This window comes from Nipponia nippon, unplaced genomic scaffold, assembly GCF_047370975.1.
Source record: "Nipponia nippon isolate SJK-2023a ecotype South Korea unplaced genomic scaffold, ASM4737097v1 scaffold_14, whole genome shotgun sequence".
In the NCBI taxonomy this organism is placed as follows: domain Eukaryota; kingdom Metazoa; phylum Chordata; class Aves; order Pelecaniformes; family Threskiornithidae; genus Nipponia; species Nipponia nippon.
Window position 1 is genome coordinate 1,427,590 of NW_028262330.1, and position 13,578 is coordinate 1,441,167.

The 13,578-nt window shown below is 68.7% G+C and overlaps 1 protein-coding gene across 1 annotated transcript; it reads left to right on the top strand.

Moving 5' to 3' along the window:
• Window positions 1-14: 14 nt before the first annotated feature.
• QRICH2 (glutamine rich 2) lies at window positions 15-12,573 on the top strand. The gene is made up of 20 exons (XM_087750533.1): window positions 15-1,580; window positions 2,560-2,941; window positions 3,843-3,947; window positions 4,391-4,465; window positions 4,677-4,721; window positions 5,585-6,818; window positions 6,958-7,052; window positions 7,189-7,280; window positions 7,425-7,539; window positions 7,692-7,913; window positions 8,139-8,264; window positions 8,485-8,559; window positions 8,869-9,033; window positions 9,191-9,312; window positions 10,314-10,379; window positions 10,669-10,770; window positions 11,371-11,524; window positions 11,699-11,786; window positions 11,934-12,041; window positions 12,288-12,573. The coding sequence occupies exons 2-20, from the start codon at window positions 2,570-2,572 to the stop codon at window positions 12,476-12,478; spliced, it is 3,552 nt and encodes a 1,183-aa protein (XP_087606659.1). The 5' UTR covers window positions 15-1,580; window positions 2,560-2,569; the 3' UTR covers window positions 12,479-12,573.
• Window positions 12,574-13,578: the final 1,005 nt, after the last annotated feature.

Sequence of the window (13,578 nt, forward strand, 5' to 3'; positions counted from 1 at the left end):
TGACACTAATCCTTGGCTGGAGGGGGCGCTTGAGAAAGCTGCACAAGGTGCTTGTGAAGGGCTTTGTCTCCAGGATGGTATAAGAATAAATTCCCAAACTGTCATCTTGCCCCTTGAGGAGGCCAACAAACACTCCAGTAAAACCCATCCCGCTTTCTAGCCTGATGGCGGGCTGGCTCTAGCAGGCAGTTGTTCAGTTCTGCTTATCCTTCAGCCTCTGCCTACATCCTTCTCATCCACTCCAGCATCTAAAACGTGTACAGTGCCAAGGCGCAGGCAGCCCCTCTGGGAGCAGGACAAGCCGTGAACACCAGGCAAACAAGCGTGCCTGTCCCCTCGCCGTTGAGGCTACGTGAAAGCCCAGAGCGGTTGGGTCATCTCCAGTATCCCACACGGATTAAACCTGCAAGCCAGATCCCACGAGGGCTGTGCAGGGCTGGGGGAGGTCTTAAGGCTGTTGATGGTTTTTCCCCCCTTTTCAAAGTGCTACGAACAAATCGCAGCTGCGCTCTGCGAGCACAGCGTGGCTCCTTGGCGTGGCGGAGCAGTACAGCGCTGTGCTGTAGGCGTTACTGAGCGGGTCGACTGACGGGTGCGGAGGCCTTGCAGGTGTCTGCGTGCCCCCTTGGTCTGAGCCAGTACCGGGCCACGCTCCTCATACTGGAAGCCAGTGTTAAAAATGTGAGCAGTATTGCTCTTCTCTCCCCTTCAACCCGCTTGTCAGACCTGCCAGAAGCAGGGTCAGGGCTTGTCGAGTGCTGTTGCCCTGTTCAGGCTGGTTTCTGCTGGGCTGTATTTGGGTAGAAACCGTGGAAGCATGGCGCCAGCGAGCTGGGGGTTGTGCCGGCGTCCCCTGGGTCCTCCTCGGTTATCCTCGGGCTTCGCCGCAAACCTTGCCCTGAGTAGGAGCCAAAGGCAGGTGGCTAAACTGAAGCCAGGAGGTGTCCACGTCTCAAAATGCCCAACTGCTTTAGGAAAAGTGGTTCCCTGGGTTGGCTGGGACACGGGGAGGTGGCGGGTTGGGGCCGCCGTACACCAGGCCGCAGCAGCCGCCCGGGTTGCCATCGCATCGGCACCGAGCCTGGGCGTTCTCCCTTCCGCCCCAGGATCCCCCCTTGCTCTCGCTGCGCTGGCGCGGCTGCGCCGGGGTGCTCTCAGCTGCTCCTGCGGGCCCCAGCGCTGCCTGGGAAGCCTGGCCAGCCCCGGGCTGCGGCTTGCGAGCTCCCGAGCCCGCGGCTCGGCCCCTCGCTGGGGCTAAGGCTGCGGAGCCCTCGCGGGAGGGCTGGCGTCTGGCCGCCGCGCCTCTCCGTCTCTGCTCCCTCTTTGAATGCGATCCTCCCAGCTTGGGAAAGAAAAGCAGACACAGAGCGGATCTCTGCTTCGGCTGTAATGCCTGAAAAGGGCTCTCGCCCAGCTTTCCGCAGCGAGGCGTCCGGTCTGTTTCCCGCTCGCGCGCCCTCGTCCTTTCCTGGGAATTGTCTCCGGCTGCCGCGCCGAAGGAGGAGGTGTCGGCGCCCTGCCTGCGCGGTGGCCGGACCCGCGGGTTTACCGGGGAAGAGGCGTTCTCGTTGATTATTGCAGTAGGTGCTTGTCCGATGGATCACTCGGGTTCAAAGATTTTTGCCATGTCTGGGTGCTTCCGAGGGCTGTCCGGCCGCACGTGCTGGTCTGCCTTGCCTTTTCCCTGCCCGTACGGCTGTGCTTTGGGGCGGGGTGCTGGAAATCCGCGCGTTGGTGCTGTCAGCGGCACCGGTCCCACATCCAAGGGGGAGGGTGGCATCCGTCGCGCTTTCGATACCTCAGGATTAAAAATAACCGGAGGCGCTTCCCGCCGGGGCTCGTCTGCGGGGTGCTTTCAGCCGGGAGCAGGCAGGGATGGTCCCGCTGCAGCTGGCTGCGCCCCTGGCAGGGACACCTCACCCCGCGGGGCCCGCGTTACGCCGCTTCCAAGAATTTGACGTCACCGGTTGCGTTTTGGGTGTTAAAGTGGAAAAGGCGCGGGGGGGCCTCGGCGCCCGCAACGCGGCGTCGCCTGGCAACGGGGGACGCTACGCTAGCCCCGCCCCGTAAACACGGGCACGTGGGCGGCGGGCTCGGCCAATGGGCGACGAGGAGCGGCGGGTGGCGACCAATGAGGAAAGGGAAGGGGCGGGCTGAGGGCGCGGGGCGGGGCCGGCGGAGCGCGGCGTGGAGCCGCCGGCGGCGGGTGCGGAGGGAGCGGGGCCGGGGGCGGTGCGGGGGGCCGGGAGAGCGGGCCCGGGGGGCCGGGGCGGTGCGGGGGGCCGGGAGAGCGGGCCCGGGGGCCCGGGGGGCCGGGGCGGTGCGGGGGGCCGGGAGAGGGGGGCCGGGGGGCCGGCAGAGCGGGGAAGGAGACGTCCCCCGCCTTCGGGGGGGCTCCCTGCCACCCGTCCCCCCGCCGGTTTGGTCGCTTTCTGTGGCGAGGAGGAGGAGGAGGAGGAGGAAGGCTGCCGGCGGCCCGTCCCTCCCACCACCCCCCGGCCCCCTCCAGGCAGAAAGGCTCCCGCCTCCCCCCCAGCTCCGGCTCCCTGTTCCCAGCAGGGCAGCAGCCATGGCCCCGCTCAGCCTCTCCCAGCTGCTGGACGTCGCCATCGGGACGCCCGAGGTCGGGGCCGTCAACTTCCCGGCGCTGCACAGCCTGCTGCAGGCCGTGCTGCGGCACCTGGGCCTGCAGGACCGGCCTGCCCCGGAGCGGGGGCTCAGCCCGACCCCCCTCCTGCGGGGGGACCGGCCCGCCGGGGCGCTCCCTGGCCCGGGGACGGCGGGGGACAGGGCCCAGGGCACGGGGCAGCAGCCGGGGGAGCGGCTCCCCGGGAAGGAGCCGCTGCAGGGGTCTGCGAGCGGCCCCCAGGTCGCCTCCGCGGCCGCCGACGTGGGGCAGATGAAGAAGAAGATCGGAGCGGAGGAGAGCGGCATCGCCAAGGTAGCGGCTCTTGCGGGTCCCCTGGGGGCCCCCCGCCAGCGCCCCCTCCGGCGCGGCCCTCGGACCGCGGCCTGGCGCAAGGCCGGGCGGAGGGCGGCACACGGGGCTTCGCTGCGGGGAAGGGATGGAGCTCTGGGGAGGCAGAGCTGGGGCTGAAACGCGGCTCCGGTTGCTCTGGGGTCCTCCCCACGTTGCCGTCAGCCGGTCGCAGCGGGTCCGATACAGCACCCGGTGCCCTCGGCTCTGCTGGCCGGAGGCTCAGCACCCCACCGCCCTCTCCATCCCTCCCTTCCCTGCTCCCGACCCACAGCCGGGTACCGCGTCCGCTCCTCGGGTGGCTGAGAGGCTCCATCGTCCTCATGGGCCTCAGCTCCCGCCGCAAATCCCTTTGGCTCGCCCGAGCGCTAAACCCAGCACTGGTGGGGACTGGAGAGGGGCCTCATCCTGCACGGTGCTGAGCCATTCGCGGCCGTGCTTTGCCTAAGCATCCCCAGTGGGAAGAAGCAAGCTCGGGCTCAAGGAAAGAGCCGCCCTCGGCGCTGCGGGGCCGGATCCTGCCGGGGCTGGGGCGCTCAGGGAGGAGGCAGCAGGGGGGGTTTCCCGGGAGCGCTCGCCTGCCCGGGCCAGGCTGCGGCTGGGGGGGGGCAGCGCCTCTTTGCCCTTCGGATCGGCTTCGGTGGCCTTGCACGGAGCGCGGCGCGGGCAGGCGGGGCTGGACCCGTCCCTGCTGGCTGGGGTTGTGCGATGGCCCCCGGGGCAGGGGTGGGGGGCTCTGGGCAGCTGCTGCCCCTTCTTGGCTGCCGAAGATGCGATGAGCGGTAAGCGCTGCCTGCGCTGCCCCTCTGCCCCGGCCAGACCCGGGGCGTCCCTGGGGCTCACCCCCGCCGCCCCCCTCTCCCAGGCCACGGCTCTCTCCCAGGACCTCCTGCAGGAGATCGGCGGGATGAAGGCGGCGCAGTCCCGCATGGGAGAGGAGATCCGGAGGATCCAAGAGGCGCTTGGCTTGGTGAGCTGCCGCCGGGAGGGAGCTGAGCCCTCGCCCCCGTCCCTGCCCCTCACCCTGCGGCCCTGGGTGTCACCCGGCGTGAAGGGCACCGGGAGGGACGGGTGTCCCGAGGGGGGAGCTCAGCCCCCCCCACCTGCAGCCCCCCAGCCTCTGCCCCCAGCGCTGCCTGGGGAGGGCAGAAACGGGCTGGTGCTGAAGAGGTAACTTTGGGCATCAACCAAAGTGATGCTAAGGCGCTTTTTAACTAAACAGCCATAAAAAAAAAAAGAAACCTGGGTGCTGGGAAGGAGGGGAGATAAAGATCCACCCGTGCAATACAGCCACAGCCCCCAGGCACAGCCCTGCCCAGCATCCCTGTCTTGTGCCCAAGTTAATTTGCGGATGCTCCTTTGAAATCCCGCTCCCGTGTCCGGACTGCCGTCCCTCTCCTCGCCCTGCTCCAGGGGAACCTCCAGGACGCTGCTGGCCGGCTGCCGGGCCTCCGCGACCGCGACCAGACGGCGTTGGACGGTGACGTGGTATGGCCGCGAGCACGCCCCGATCCTGCACGGGGACCGGAGGCGTCCGCGTCCCCGGCTCCCCCGGGGGGTCCAGGCCACCCGGCCCCTCCATGGCAGGGCATGGTCCCCAGCAGTGCTGGGCAGCGGTGCTGGGGGGTCAGCGCTCCTGTGGGTCGCACCACCCCGGCTCCGTGGCCAGGGCTGACCCCTTGATCCCTTCCTTCCCCAGAAACAGCTGAAGGAAAGGCTGAGCCTCTACCCGGCCCCGGAGGAGGTGAGCAACATGGTGCGCTGGGAGGTGCTGGAGGATTGCCTGGTGGGCAGCAAAGCAGGAGGAGGAGGAGGAGGAGGAGGCCAAGGTCTGTCGGCGGTGAGTGCTGGGGCATCCCGGCTGCGGGAGCAGGATCCAGCAGGACCGCAGCCCCCAGCGCCTCCAGCCGCTGCCTGCCCCAGGGCCTCTCCGGAGGTTTGCTCAGCGCTTCTCTTCCCTGCGCATCCCGCTGGGAGGCAGGGCCTGGCGGAGGCAGAGCCAGGGCAGCTCCTCGGCTGGCCGGACAGACAGACCTCCTCCGCTGTCTGGGCCACTGGCAGCCCACAGCAGCCCCTCTGTGGGCAAGCGAGCGCCCAAAACCCTCGGGGTGACCACACGGCCCCATGTCCTTGCTGGGCGTTGGGCAGGACCACGGCTCCCTGCCCTCCCGGTCCCCGGGGCTGGTGGGTGGGAGCAGGGCACAGCAGAGGGACGTTTTGGGGCAAACCCCGGCATTTTGCACCGCGAGACGCTTTCCAAATGCCGCCTGGGGCTGCTGCTCCTGAAACGCAGGCACAGCCCGTTGGGCTGGGAAGCGGGTCTGCTCCGGCAGGGCTGGGCTACTGAGTCCCATTGCTAGAGGGAAAAATGCCTTGCTGCTGGATCAGGCGGCACCAGCAGGGTGTCTGCTGATCCCTGCGTCGGCTGCTCAAGGTCTCCGTGGCGTGGGCAGTCTTTGCCTTTGGGCCCTCGTGGGCTGCCTGAGCTTGGCTGCGTGAGCCGGGGGGGGCTCGGGACAGGGGCTGGGGACGGGGTGGGGGCCTGGGTCTGCCCTTGCTGCTGCTCTTCTGCCCATAAACCCACTCCCCTTTCCCTCCTCTCCCCAGGAGGGCAGCGGGCGCCAGTCTGCCCCCGCCGAGCCCCCCGCTTCGGACCTGGACACCCTGCGTGGGGCAAGCTCAGCGCCGGGGCTGAAGGGACCAGGGCCACAGCCTGCGCCCGGGACCAGCAAAGGGACCAGCGAGGGGACACCAGGGACACAGCCTGGCTCCCTGGGGACGCAAGCAGGGATGGAGAAGTGGGCAGGCGCTCCCTCGGATCGGACGAGGACTTCTGATGCCAGCAACACCCCAGGGATGCAGCCAGGGTCCCCCGGCACCCAGACCACCACCCCGGGGATGCAGCCAGGGTCCCCCGGCACCCAGACCACCACCCCAGGGATGCAGCCAGGGTCCCCCAGCACCCAGACCACCACCCCGGGGATGCAGCCAGGGTCCCCCGGCACCCAGACCACCACCCCGGGGATGCAGCCAGGGTCCCCCGGCACCCAGACCACCACCCCGGGGATGCAGCCAGGGTCCCCCGGCACCCAGACCACCACCCCGGGGATGCAGCCAGGGTCCCCCGGCACCCAGACCACCACCCCGGGGATGCAGCCAGGGTCCCCCGGCACCCAGACCACCACCCCGGGGATGCAGCCAGGGTCCCCCGGCACCCAGACCACCACCCCGGGGATGCAGCCAGGGTCCCCCGGCACCCAGACCACCACCCCAGGGATGCAGCCAGGGTCCCCCGGCACCCAGACCACCACCCCAGGGATGCAGCCAGGATCCCCCGGCACCCAGACCACCACCCCGGGGATGCAGCCAGCACCTCCAGGGACCCAAGAAGGAGGAGCAGGGGTTCAGCCAAGCCCCCACCGCATGGATCCCAGCCTTCCTGGTGCTGAGAATGTCCCCGCTGAATGTCCCCCTGGCACTCTGGGGACACAGATGGATGCCACAAGCCCCAAGGAGGGAGGCAAGGCTTTGCCCAGCACACAGCTTGCCCGGGCAGGCCAGCCGGCAGCGGGGACCCTCTCACCGACAGCCCAGGGGTTCAAGATCCCCCTTGACACTGATCCCAGGGCCACGTCCCCTTCGCAAGAGCCAGCGGTGCCCTGGGGGTCCTTGGGCTCCAGCAGCGCCTCTGGCCGCTATGCGGAGACGGTGGAGGCTCTCCGCCAGATCGGGCAGCTTGGCCACCTCTACGCCGCCCTGAAGGAGCAGGTGGCCCAGCTGGAAACCACCAAGTCAGACCACGCCGAGCTTGAGAAGCTGCGCCTGCTCTTCCTGGAGGGAGGTGGGAGCCCTGAGGGGGCTGGCAGGGCGGGCTTTGGCATGGGGACACCCTGGGTCGGGGGCTCACCGCAGCCGGAGCCTGGCCCCGAGGGCAAGACCCCCTCACCGACAGTGTGTCCCCTTGGGCCACGTCCCTCTAGACCAGGAGAGCAGCGCCAGTGTCCTGGCCGACCTCCAGGGCCGGGTGTCCTCGCTGCAGGGCCTGGCCAGCGACCTGCAGGGCGAGAAGGAGAAGGTAAGCCAGCGGGGGTCCCCGAGGGGGCTGCGGCGATGTCGGGGGGGTTTGGGCAGGGAGGGGGCAGCCGAAGGGTCCCCGGGCTGGGACGATGCGGGGAGCCGTGCCCTGACTGTGCCGCTGCCGCCGTTCCCAGATCAGGCAGCTGGAGGATGCCCTTGGAAAGCTGGGAGTGGCTGGAGCCGACTGGAAAGCAGATGGCAGTGACCAGACCATCCTGCAACTGAGGTAAAAGGAGGGGAGAGGGTCTCCTCCCCTGTGGGGCTGCAAGGGAGCCTGGGGGGCTGGGAGCATCCTGGTTTGGGGGCGAGGAACCCCCCCGAGCAGCCCCACGGAGGCTAACCCTGCCCGTGCCCCTCTCTCGCCGACCAGGTCCGCGCTGCAGGAGATAAAGCGGGAGCTGAAGGAGCTGGGAGGGCAGCAGGAGATGGCCAAGGCCACGCTGCAGCAGCTGGTGACCAGGACGGCCGACCGGCTGCAGGGGCAGGTGGGGGCGGGGGAGTGCTCCCACCGCCCGCCGGCTCGGTGGCGTGGTCCTGGCGGGGGTCCCGGCCGTGTCCCCTGGCTGGATGGGGCAATCGAGCCTCCACGGCCGCATCCATCCCATCTCAGAGCCGATTCCTTCTTCCCTTCCTGCAGCTGGACGAGCTGAGGGCGATGGTGGAGAGTGTGGGCCAGCGGCAGGAGCAGGCAGAGGCGCAGGCAGAGGCGCAGGCAGCGTGCCCCGTCTGCAGCACGGACACCAGCGCGCAGGTGGGGCAGCTCCTCCAGCGCTACGAGAAGCTCCAGGAGCTGGTGGACTCCTTCATGTCGCAGCAGGCGGTGGGCACGGCGGTGAGGCTGCTGCCGGGGAGGAGCCAGGTAGAGAGATGCCGGCATGGGGGGCTTGGGAGGGGGTTGCCGGGACCCCCTGCACTGGTTGTGCTTTGCTGTAATATGGGGGAGCCCCTCGCTGTGCCCCGAATTGGCTTGGCATGTCCTGCTGGTGCTGACAGCCCGCGGCCACCGGCCGAGGAGCCTGGGTCTGTCCCCGCGGGGCGGGCAGCCCCCTTGCACGGCACGGCCTTGTCGTCTTCCTCCCTGAAGCAGGATGAGGAGCTGCTGAAGCGCATCCAGGCCACCGTCGTGCAGGTGCAAGGGGACTATGAGAAGCTCAGCTCCGTCACGGGGAACCTCCTGGATGACCGTCACCAGAAGCAGAAAGACATCGAGGTAGGCGGCTGAAACCTCCGCGGGGTCGGAGCACCCCGCAGGCAGACCCCAGGCTGGGGACCACAAGGGATTTGTCCCCCTGCCAACCTGCTCGCAGCCCTGTGGAGGTGCAAAGTACCTTTCCCGGAGGTTTTGGGGGGGGGAGTGAGGGGGTGCTCGGCTGGCCGGGAGGCAGCTCCGACCCTGCCGCAGTGTCATGGGACGCTTTCTATCTTGGAAGGCTCTGTTCCAGTCCCTGGAGAGGCTGGAGAAGGAGAAAGCAGACAAGGAGGACCTGGTGCTGGGCATCGATGTGGTACGGCCTTGAGGGGCCCTGGCGCCAGCCAAAGGGGGTCCTGGGCAGGGTGACAAACGCCCCTTGTCCCTTGGGGGCTCGGTGGCAGAACTGCCCTGGGGGAGGGAGGATTTCAGACCGGCTGCGGGTCCCTCGCCAGGTCCCTCTGTCTCCCACCGGGTCCCTTCGGCCAGTGGCACCAATGCCACGGGGGTGACAGGGCGAGCGGGGCCACGTAGCCGCTTCTCCCTCTCCTCCCGATGCGTGCTGGCCCTGCCCGTCGTACCTCCATCCTTTCGCCGCCGCTCTCCTGCCTTTCCCTGTTGCTAGAAAGCAGACAAAAGCGCCCTGGCCGGCAAAGTCAGTCGCTCCCAGTTTGACGCAAGCATGGAGCGGCTGAACGAAGTGGTCCAGGAGATGCTGAGCCGGGTGCAGGGCCAGGAGCAGGGCTGGCACCAGGTCCAGCGACAGCTCAGTGAGGAGATGGACGCCAAGGTGAGGGCTGGCTCATCCCCGCCGCGCAGAACCGGCACCTTGGGGGCTTGGCAGCCTAAGGCAGCATCCCTCCGAGGGTCCCCTCTCCCGGCTTTGCCCTGGGGACCGCGATGTCCCGTCCCAGGGTGGCTGGCTGAGGGCGCGTGCCCCTCCGCAGCTGGATCGCCTGGAGCTGGGGCCTTTCCGGCAGCAGCTGGAGCAGCGTTGGAAGCGCATCCTGGAGCAGCTCAAGGAGAAGGCGCCGCAGACGGAGGCTGATGATGCGGCTGGGATTAAGAAGTGAGCGCGATGGGGGCGGCGATGGCTTCGGGGACAGCACTCGCCCCGTTCCCTCTGGCTATCCCGGCCGGTGCCCGCGTGGTACCCGGGCACAGGACCAATTTAGCCAGCGAGCGGTGGGGATGCTAACGAAGTAGCTGTGCCTTCTCCTCCCACCAGCAGCAGGCTGCCGACACAACGGGGGGCAGAAGGAGGGGGCACCTGTGGGACAGAGCCCTCCCGAAGCAAAGCAAAGGCTTTCTGGGGCCGGGGACAGCAGCTCGTCCCCCCGGGCAGGGGTGCAACACGCGGCCCCACGGAGCTGGGTTGCGACCGGCCCTCCTGGCAAGGCGCAGGGGGGTAATGAGCACTGACGAAGTGATGCAGCCGGCGCGAGGGCTGGTTCGGATGGCAGGCGTGGGCGCCTGCGCCCTCCACCTCGCACCCCTGCCCACCCTGGGCAGCCACGGGCAGCTGCCGGGTTTCGGAGGTGCCATCGGGGCCGAGGCGAGCATGTCCTGGTCCTTGGGGCAGCTGTGACAAAGCTCATCCTAAAAACTGGGGGACTCCTGCATCCCCTGGGCCCAGCATTTGCCCCCGGGCTGGAGCATTCCTCCCCAGCAGGAGGAACAGGAGAGCCCCTGCTCTGTCCTGCCAGCCCCAGCACCCCCAGTTCCTAAAGGACCGGGGTGCTGTGGGGGCCCATCGGAGCAGTTCCCACCGTGGTGGTGGGTTTTGGTTGCTCGCTTCTGTGGATTCTCCGGTGCCTAATACAAGGTGGAGCTTTTTCCCAGGCGGGAGCCCACGAGCAGCCACTCTCCCCCATCGTAGCCCCTGTATTTTGTAACCAGCCGGCGGGTTGGGACCTTGCTGGGGTGGGGGGGGATAAACCAGGCTCAAACCTCCCGCAAACACTGTAACTCGCTCCAGCGAAGTGCCCAGCACCTCGCTGCTGCCTGCCTGCGGGCGGGCAGGGCTGTGCCCCCCAGGAGCTCACCCAGGCCTTTCCTCACCCCCCCCAGGCAGCTGCTGGCCCATTTCCACTGCGTGTCCTGCGACCGGCCGCTCAGCATGCTGGTGCCTGGCCCGTGAGTAGCACCCGGCAGCGGTGCAGCGAGGGGCTGCGTGGGTGGGACAGGGGAGATGGGTGCTGGCGGTGCCCCGCTGTGGCAGGGCTGGGGGTTAGGGGGTCTGCCTGGGGGGTCCGAGCCTGCCGAGCCCCCTCCGCAGCCCTGCCCGTCAGCGGGGGGACAGGGACCCCTCCCCGGGGGCAGTGGGATGCCGTGGGGTACAAGCCCGTGGGTTTTGGGGCGATGCCCCAAGCCAGAGTGGGTCTTTTGTCCCCTGTCACCCACCCGCGGCTCGTGCCCTCCCCAGGCACATCGTGGCCATCCCGTCCATGCCGCCGCTGCCCCCCCGCCTCGCCGGGCGTCCCCACACCATCCTTGAGCTGGAGCAAACACAGCAGCACGGCCACAGGTAGGGGACACGGGGACCCACCCCTGGCCCCTGGGGTGCCGGGTGGCCCTGCCCAGGCCCTGGCGAGGGAGAGCTCGTCCCTGGGTGGGGGTGGAGGGCTCCGGGGGGGCCTGGGCAGGGCAGGGGAGCAGAGACGTGCCATGGAGGGTCAGCCATGCTTGCCCCAGGTCTGTGGGGTTTTACAGCCCCCCTGTGCTGCCCCGTCTAGCCCAGGTCTCTGTCTTAATGGTGCTGAAGCCACATGTGATGAGTTGTGTCTGGTCTCAGCCTGACCTCAGGCTTGGTGGGGAGTTGGGTGCCTCCTGTGAACGGAGTCGCCGAAATTAAGCACTGCAGCTGGCGCAGCCCAGCTCCTGCCTCCTGGTGTCCCTTGCGTAGGGTGCAGGGACCCGCCACGGCCATGACCAGCTCACCAGGGCCGTGGGGAAAGAGCAGATCCAGCACGGCTGGACGGGCGTGGGTCTGCTGCAGCAGTCGGAGGGGAGCGGGGAGGGACAGACCCCAGCGGGGTGCACCCCCCGACCCCCTCCCTGGCGCAGTAGGGTGAAGCACGGGGTGCCACTGGGCCAGGCGCTGAGCATCCCACGCCCCGTCCCACAGGGAGCGGGCGGCCGAGTGCGGGTACCCCAGCGCGCCGCGGCGCTGCGGGGGCCGGCACACCCTCACCCACCCGCTGCAGCGCTGCCCGCGCCTCCAGCCCCTCCCGCCCGGCGCCCAGCGGCCGCTCCAGCCCCCCACCCTGCTCCCCGTCAAGGTAGGGATGACGAAGGTAGGGATACAGCGGGGGCGACCGCGCCTGGGAGGGTGATGCTGAGGAATGGGGGGGATCTGTGCCTCAGTTTCCCCAGGGAGAGCTGGGTGTGGGAGGGTTGCTTGGGGATGCTGGATCTGGCCCCGTGTTTCAGCCAGCCCACTCTCTCCTCCCCAGCACGACGAGATGGAGCTGTTGGGCCAGGACGGCCACATCTACAGGGGCCGGTGGGACAGGCAGCTGCCTGCACTCGTGGGCAAGGAGGGTATGGCTGGGGCAGGCCTGGGGAGGGGGATCCAGCGGGTGTGAAGGGGAGAGTGGGGTGGGCAGGGTGCCTGCGGGGTGCCAGCTTTTCCCCCACCTGTGTCCCCCCTGGCTCCCCCCCACGGCTCTCCCTGTTCTCTCCTGCCAGGCTTCCCAAGGGACAAGCCCAAGCTGTCCCCGAGGCTGTGGGATGCCCGGGACCCCGGCTGCCTGCTCTCACGGCCCCAGAGCACCGGGTCCTCGCTCAGCCGGCCCGGTACGGCCCCACCGGGGCAGCGGCGGGGAGAGGGCACCTGGCTGTCCCCCAGTGGGTGGGGGCGAGCGGGGGTCCGTGCCCGCAGCCGGGCAGGGTGGGAGGCCGTGGCAGGGTGCCCCTGCCCTGTCTGCTTCAGGGTGGGGGCCAGGACGCCGTTTCTGGATGCCCCTGCTGCCTGCCCCGTCCCGGGCTAGCAGAGCTACCCCAGGGGCTGCCAGGGGGCTAACCCCTGCCCCTCGCCTCCAGGCACCGCCGCCTCGCCGGAGCACAGGCCGGCCTCGTCCCACGGCCACCTCTCCCAGGCACCAGGGCTCCTCCTGCCCCTGCGGGACGGATCCAGCACCCCGGCAGCTGGGCAGGACTGGGGGTCCCCAGCCGAACCCCCACAGCCCCGGCCACTGAGCAGGCGAGCAAGCGGCTCCAGCCAGCAGCAATAAAGGGCGATGGGCAGCCGAGCGCCTGCGTGGCCGGAGTGGGGTGGCCCCGGGTTGGGATTTTCCCATCATGCACAAGGCGGGATCAGCAGCATCCCTTGTCCTGCAGCCACACGTCTCCGGTGGAGCTGAAAACAGCCCCGGTCCCCATGTCCCCCCCGCTGCCACCGCTCCCCCTGGCCTCCACGAGCCACGTTTGGCCCCGATGGCCCCTGCCAGGGGAAGCTTGTGGCCCCAAAGGGGGCTGGGGGGGTGCAGCAGGAGGGTGATGATGGTGCTCAGTTGCTGCTACCAGGCAGGGAAACCCCAGTCCCTGGAAGCAGCGTGGGAGGGGGGACCTGGGGGTGTCACAGCTGGGGACAGATGGCTGCGTGCACATGCAGTGACACATTTTGGGGAGGACATGAAGCTGGTGGCACCTCTTGGGTGAGTGGGAGGGCGAGAAACCCCGAGGGGAACCCCAGGGACAGCCAGGAGGGACCCAGGCAGCCGGGGAGCATCCCCTCACCCCCTGCTGCGGTGGTCCCTGGGCTCTGCCCCCTGGAAATCCTGCTCTCCTGCTGGATCTTCTCCCCAGGTTGGGGGGGACACCCCAAATCTCCCCCTCCACAGTGGCAGACCCCATCCCCGCCCACCCCTCTGTGGTCCCCAGGCACCTTAGTCCCCAGGGAGCCACCCCGGGGATGTTTTCCCTGGTGAGTTCGGTTTTTCAGGGGAAAAATAAATGGGTGCTGAAACCCTGCTTTGGGGGGCCAGGTGGATCCAGCACGATCTGTGGTCCCCCCAATGCCACCTCCAGTGGGATAACTGGGAGCACTCAGAGCAAACCAGTGGGCACCAGGGCACCCATGGGTGGGGTAAGGTGTCGATGGGCTAAAACCCACCCACCTGGGACTAATTGCGTTTGCAGGATAGGGCCCAGCTGGGGCTGACCCCTGCACTGCTCATCATCCCCCCCCCCCCGCTCCTATAAACATGAGCACCCAGCCCTGCGCCCCTCCTTGGGTGCTGGGTGCTGCCTGTGCCACTGGAGTGGGTGAGTAGCCCCAGCTGGGGGCTTTATTTTTTTTTTTTTTCCTTTTTTCTTTTTTTTTCCCCCTTGG

Bases quoted from the DNA above. Each gene is read 5' to 3' on its own strand.
- QRICH2 (XM_087750533.1), top strand. From the start codon at position 2,570: ATGGCCCCGCTCAGCCTCTCCCAGCTGCTGGACGTCGCCATCGGGACG. The intron at 8,560-8,868 runs GTACGGCCTTGA...CCCTGTTGCTAG, and splicing joins TGGTGCTGGGCATCGATGTG to AAAGCAGACAAAAGCGCCCT. The intron at 10,380-10,668 runs GTGAGTAGCACC...TGCCCTCCCCAG, and splicing joins AGCATGCTGGTGCCTGGCCC to GCACATCGTGGCCATCCCGT.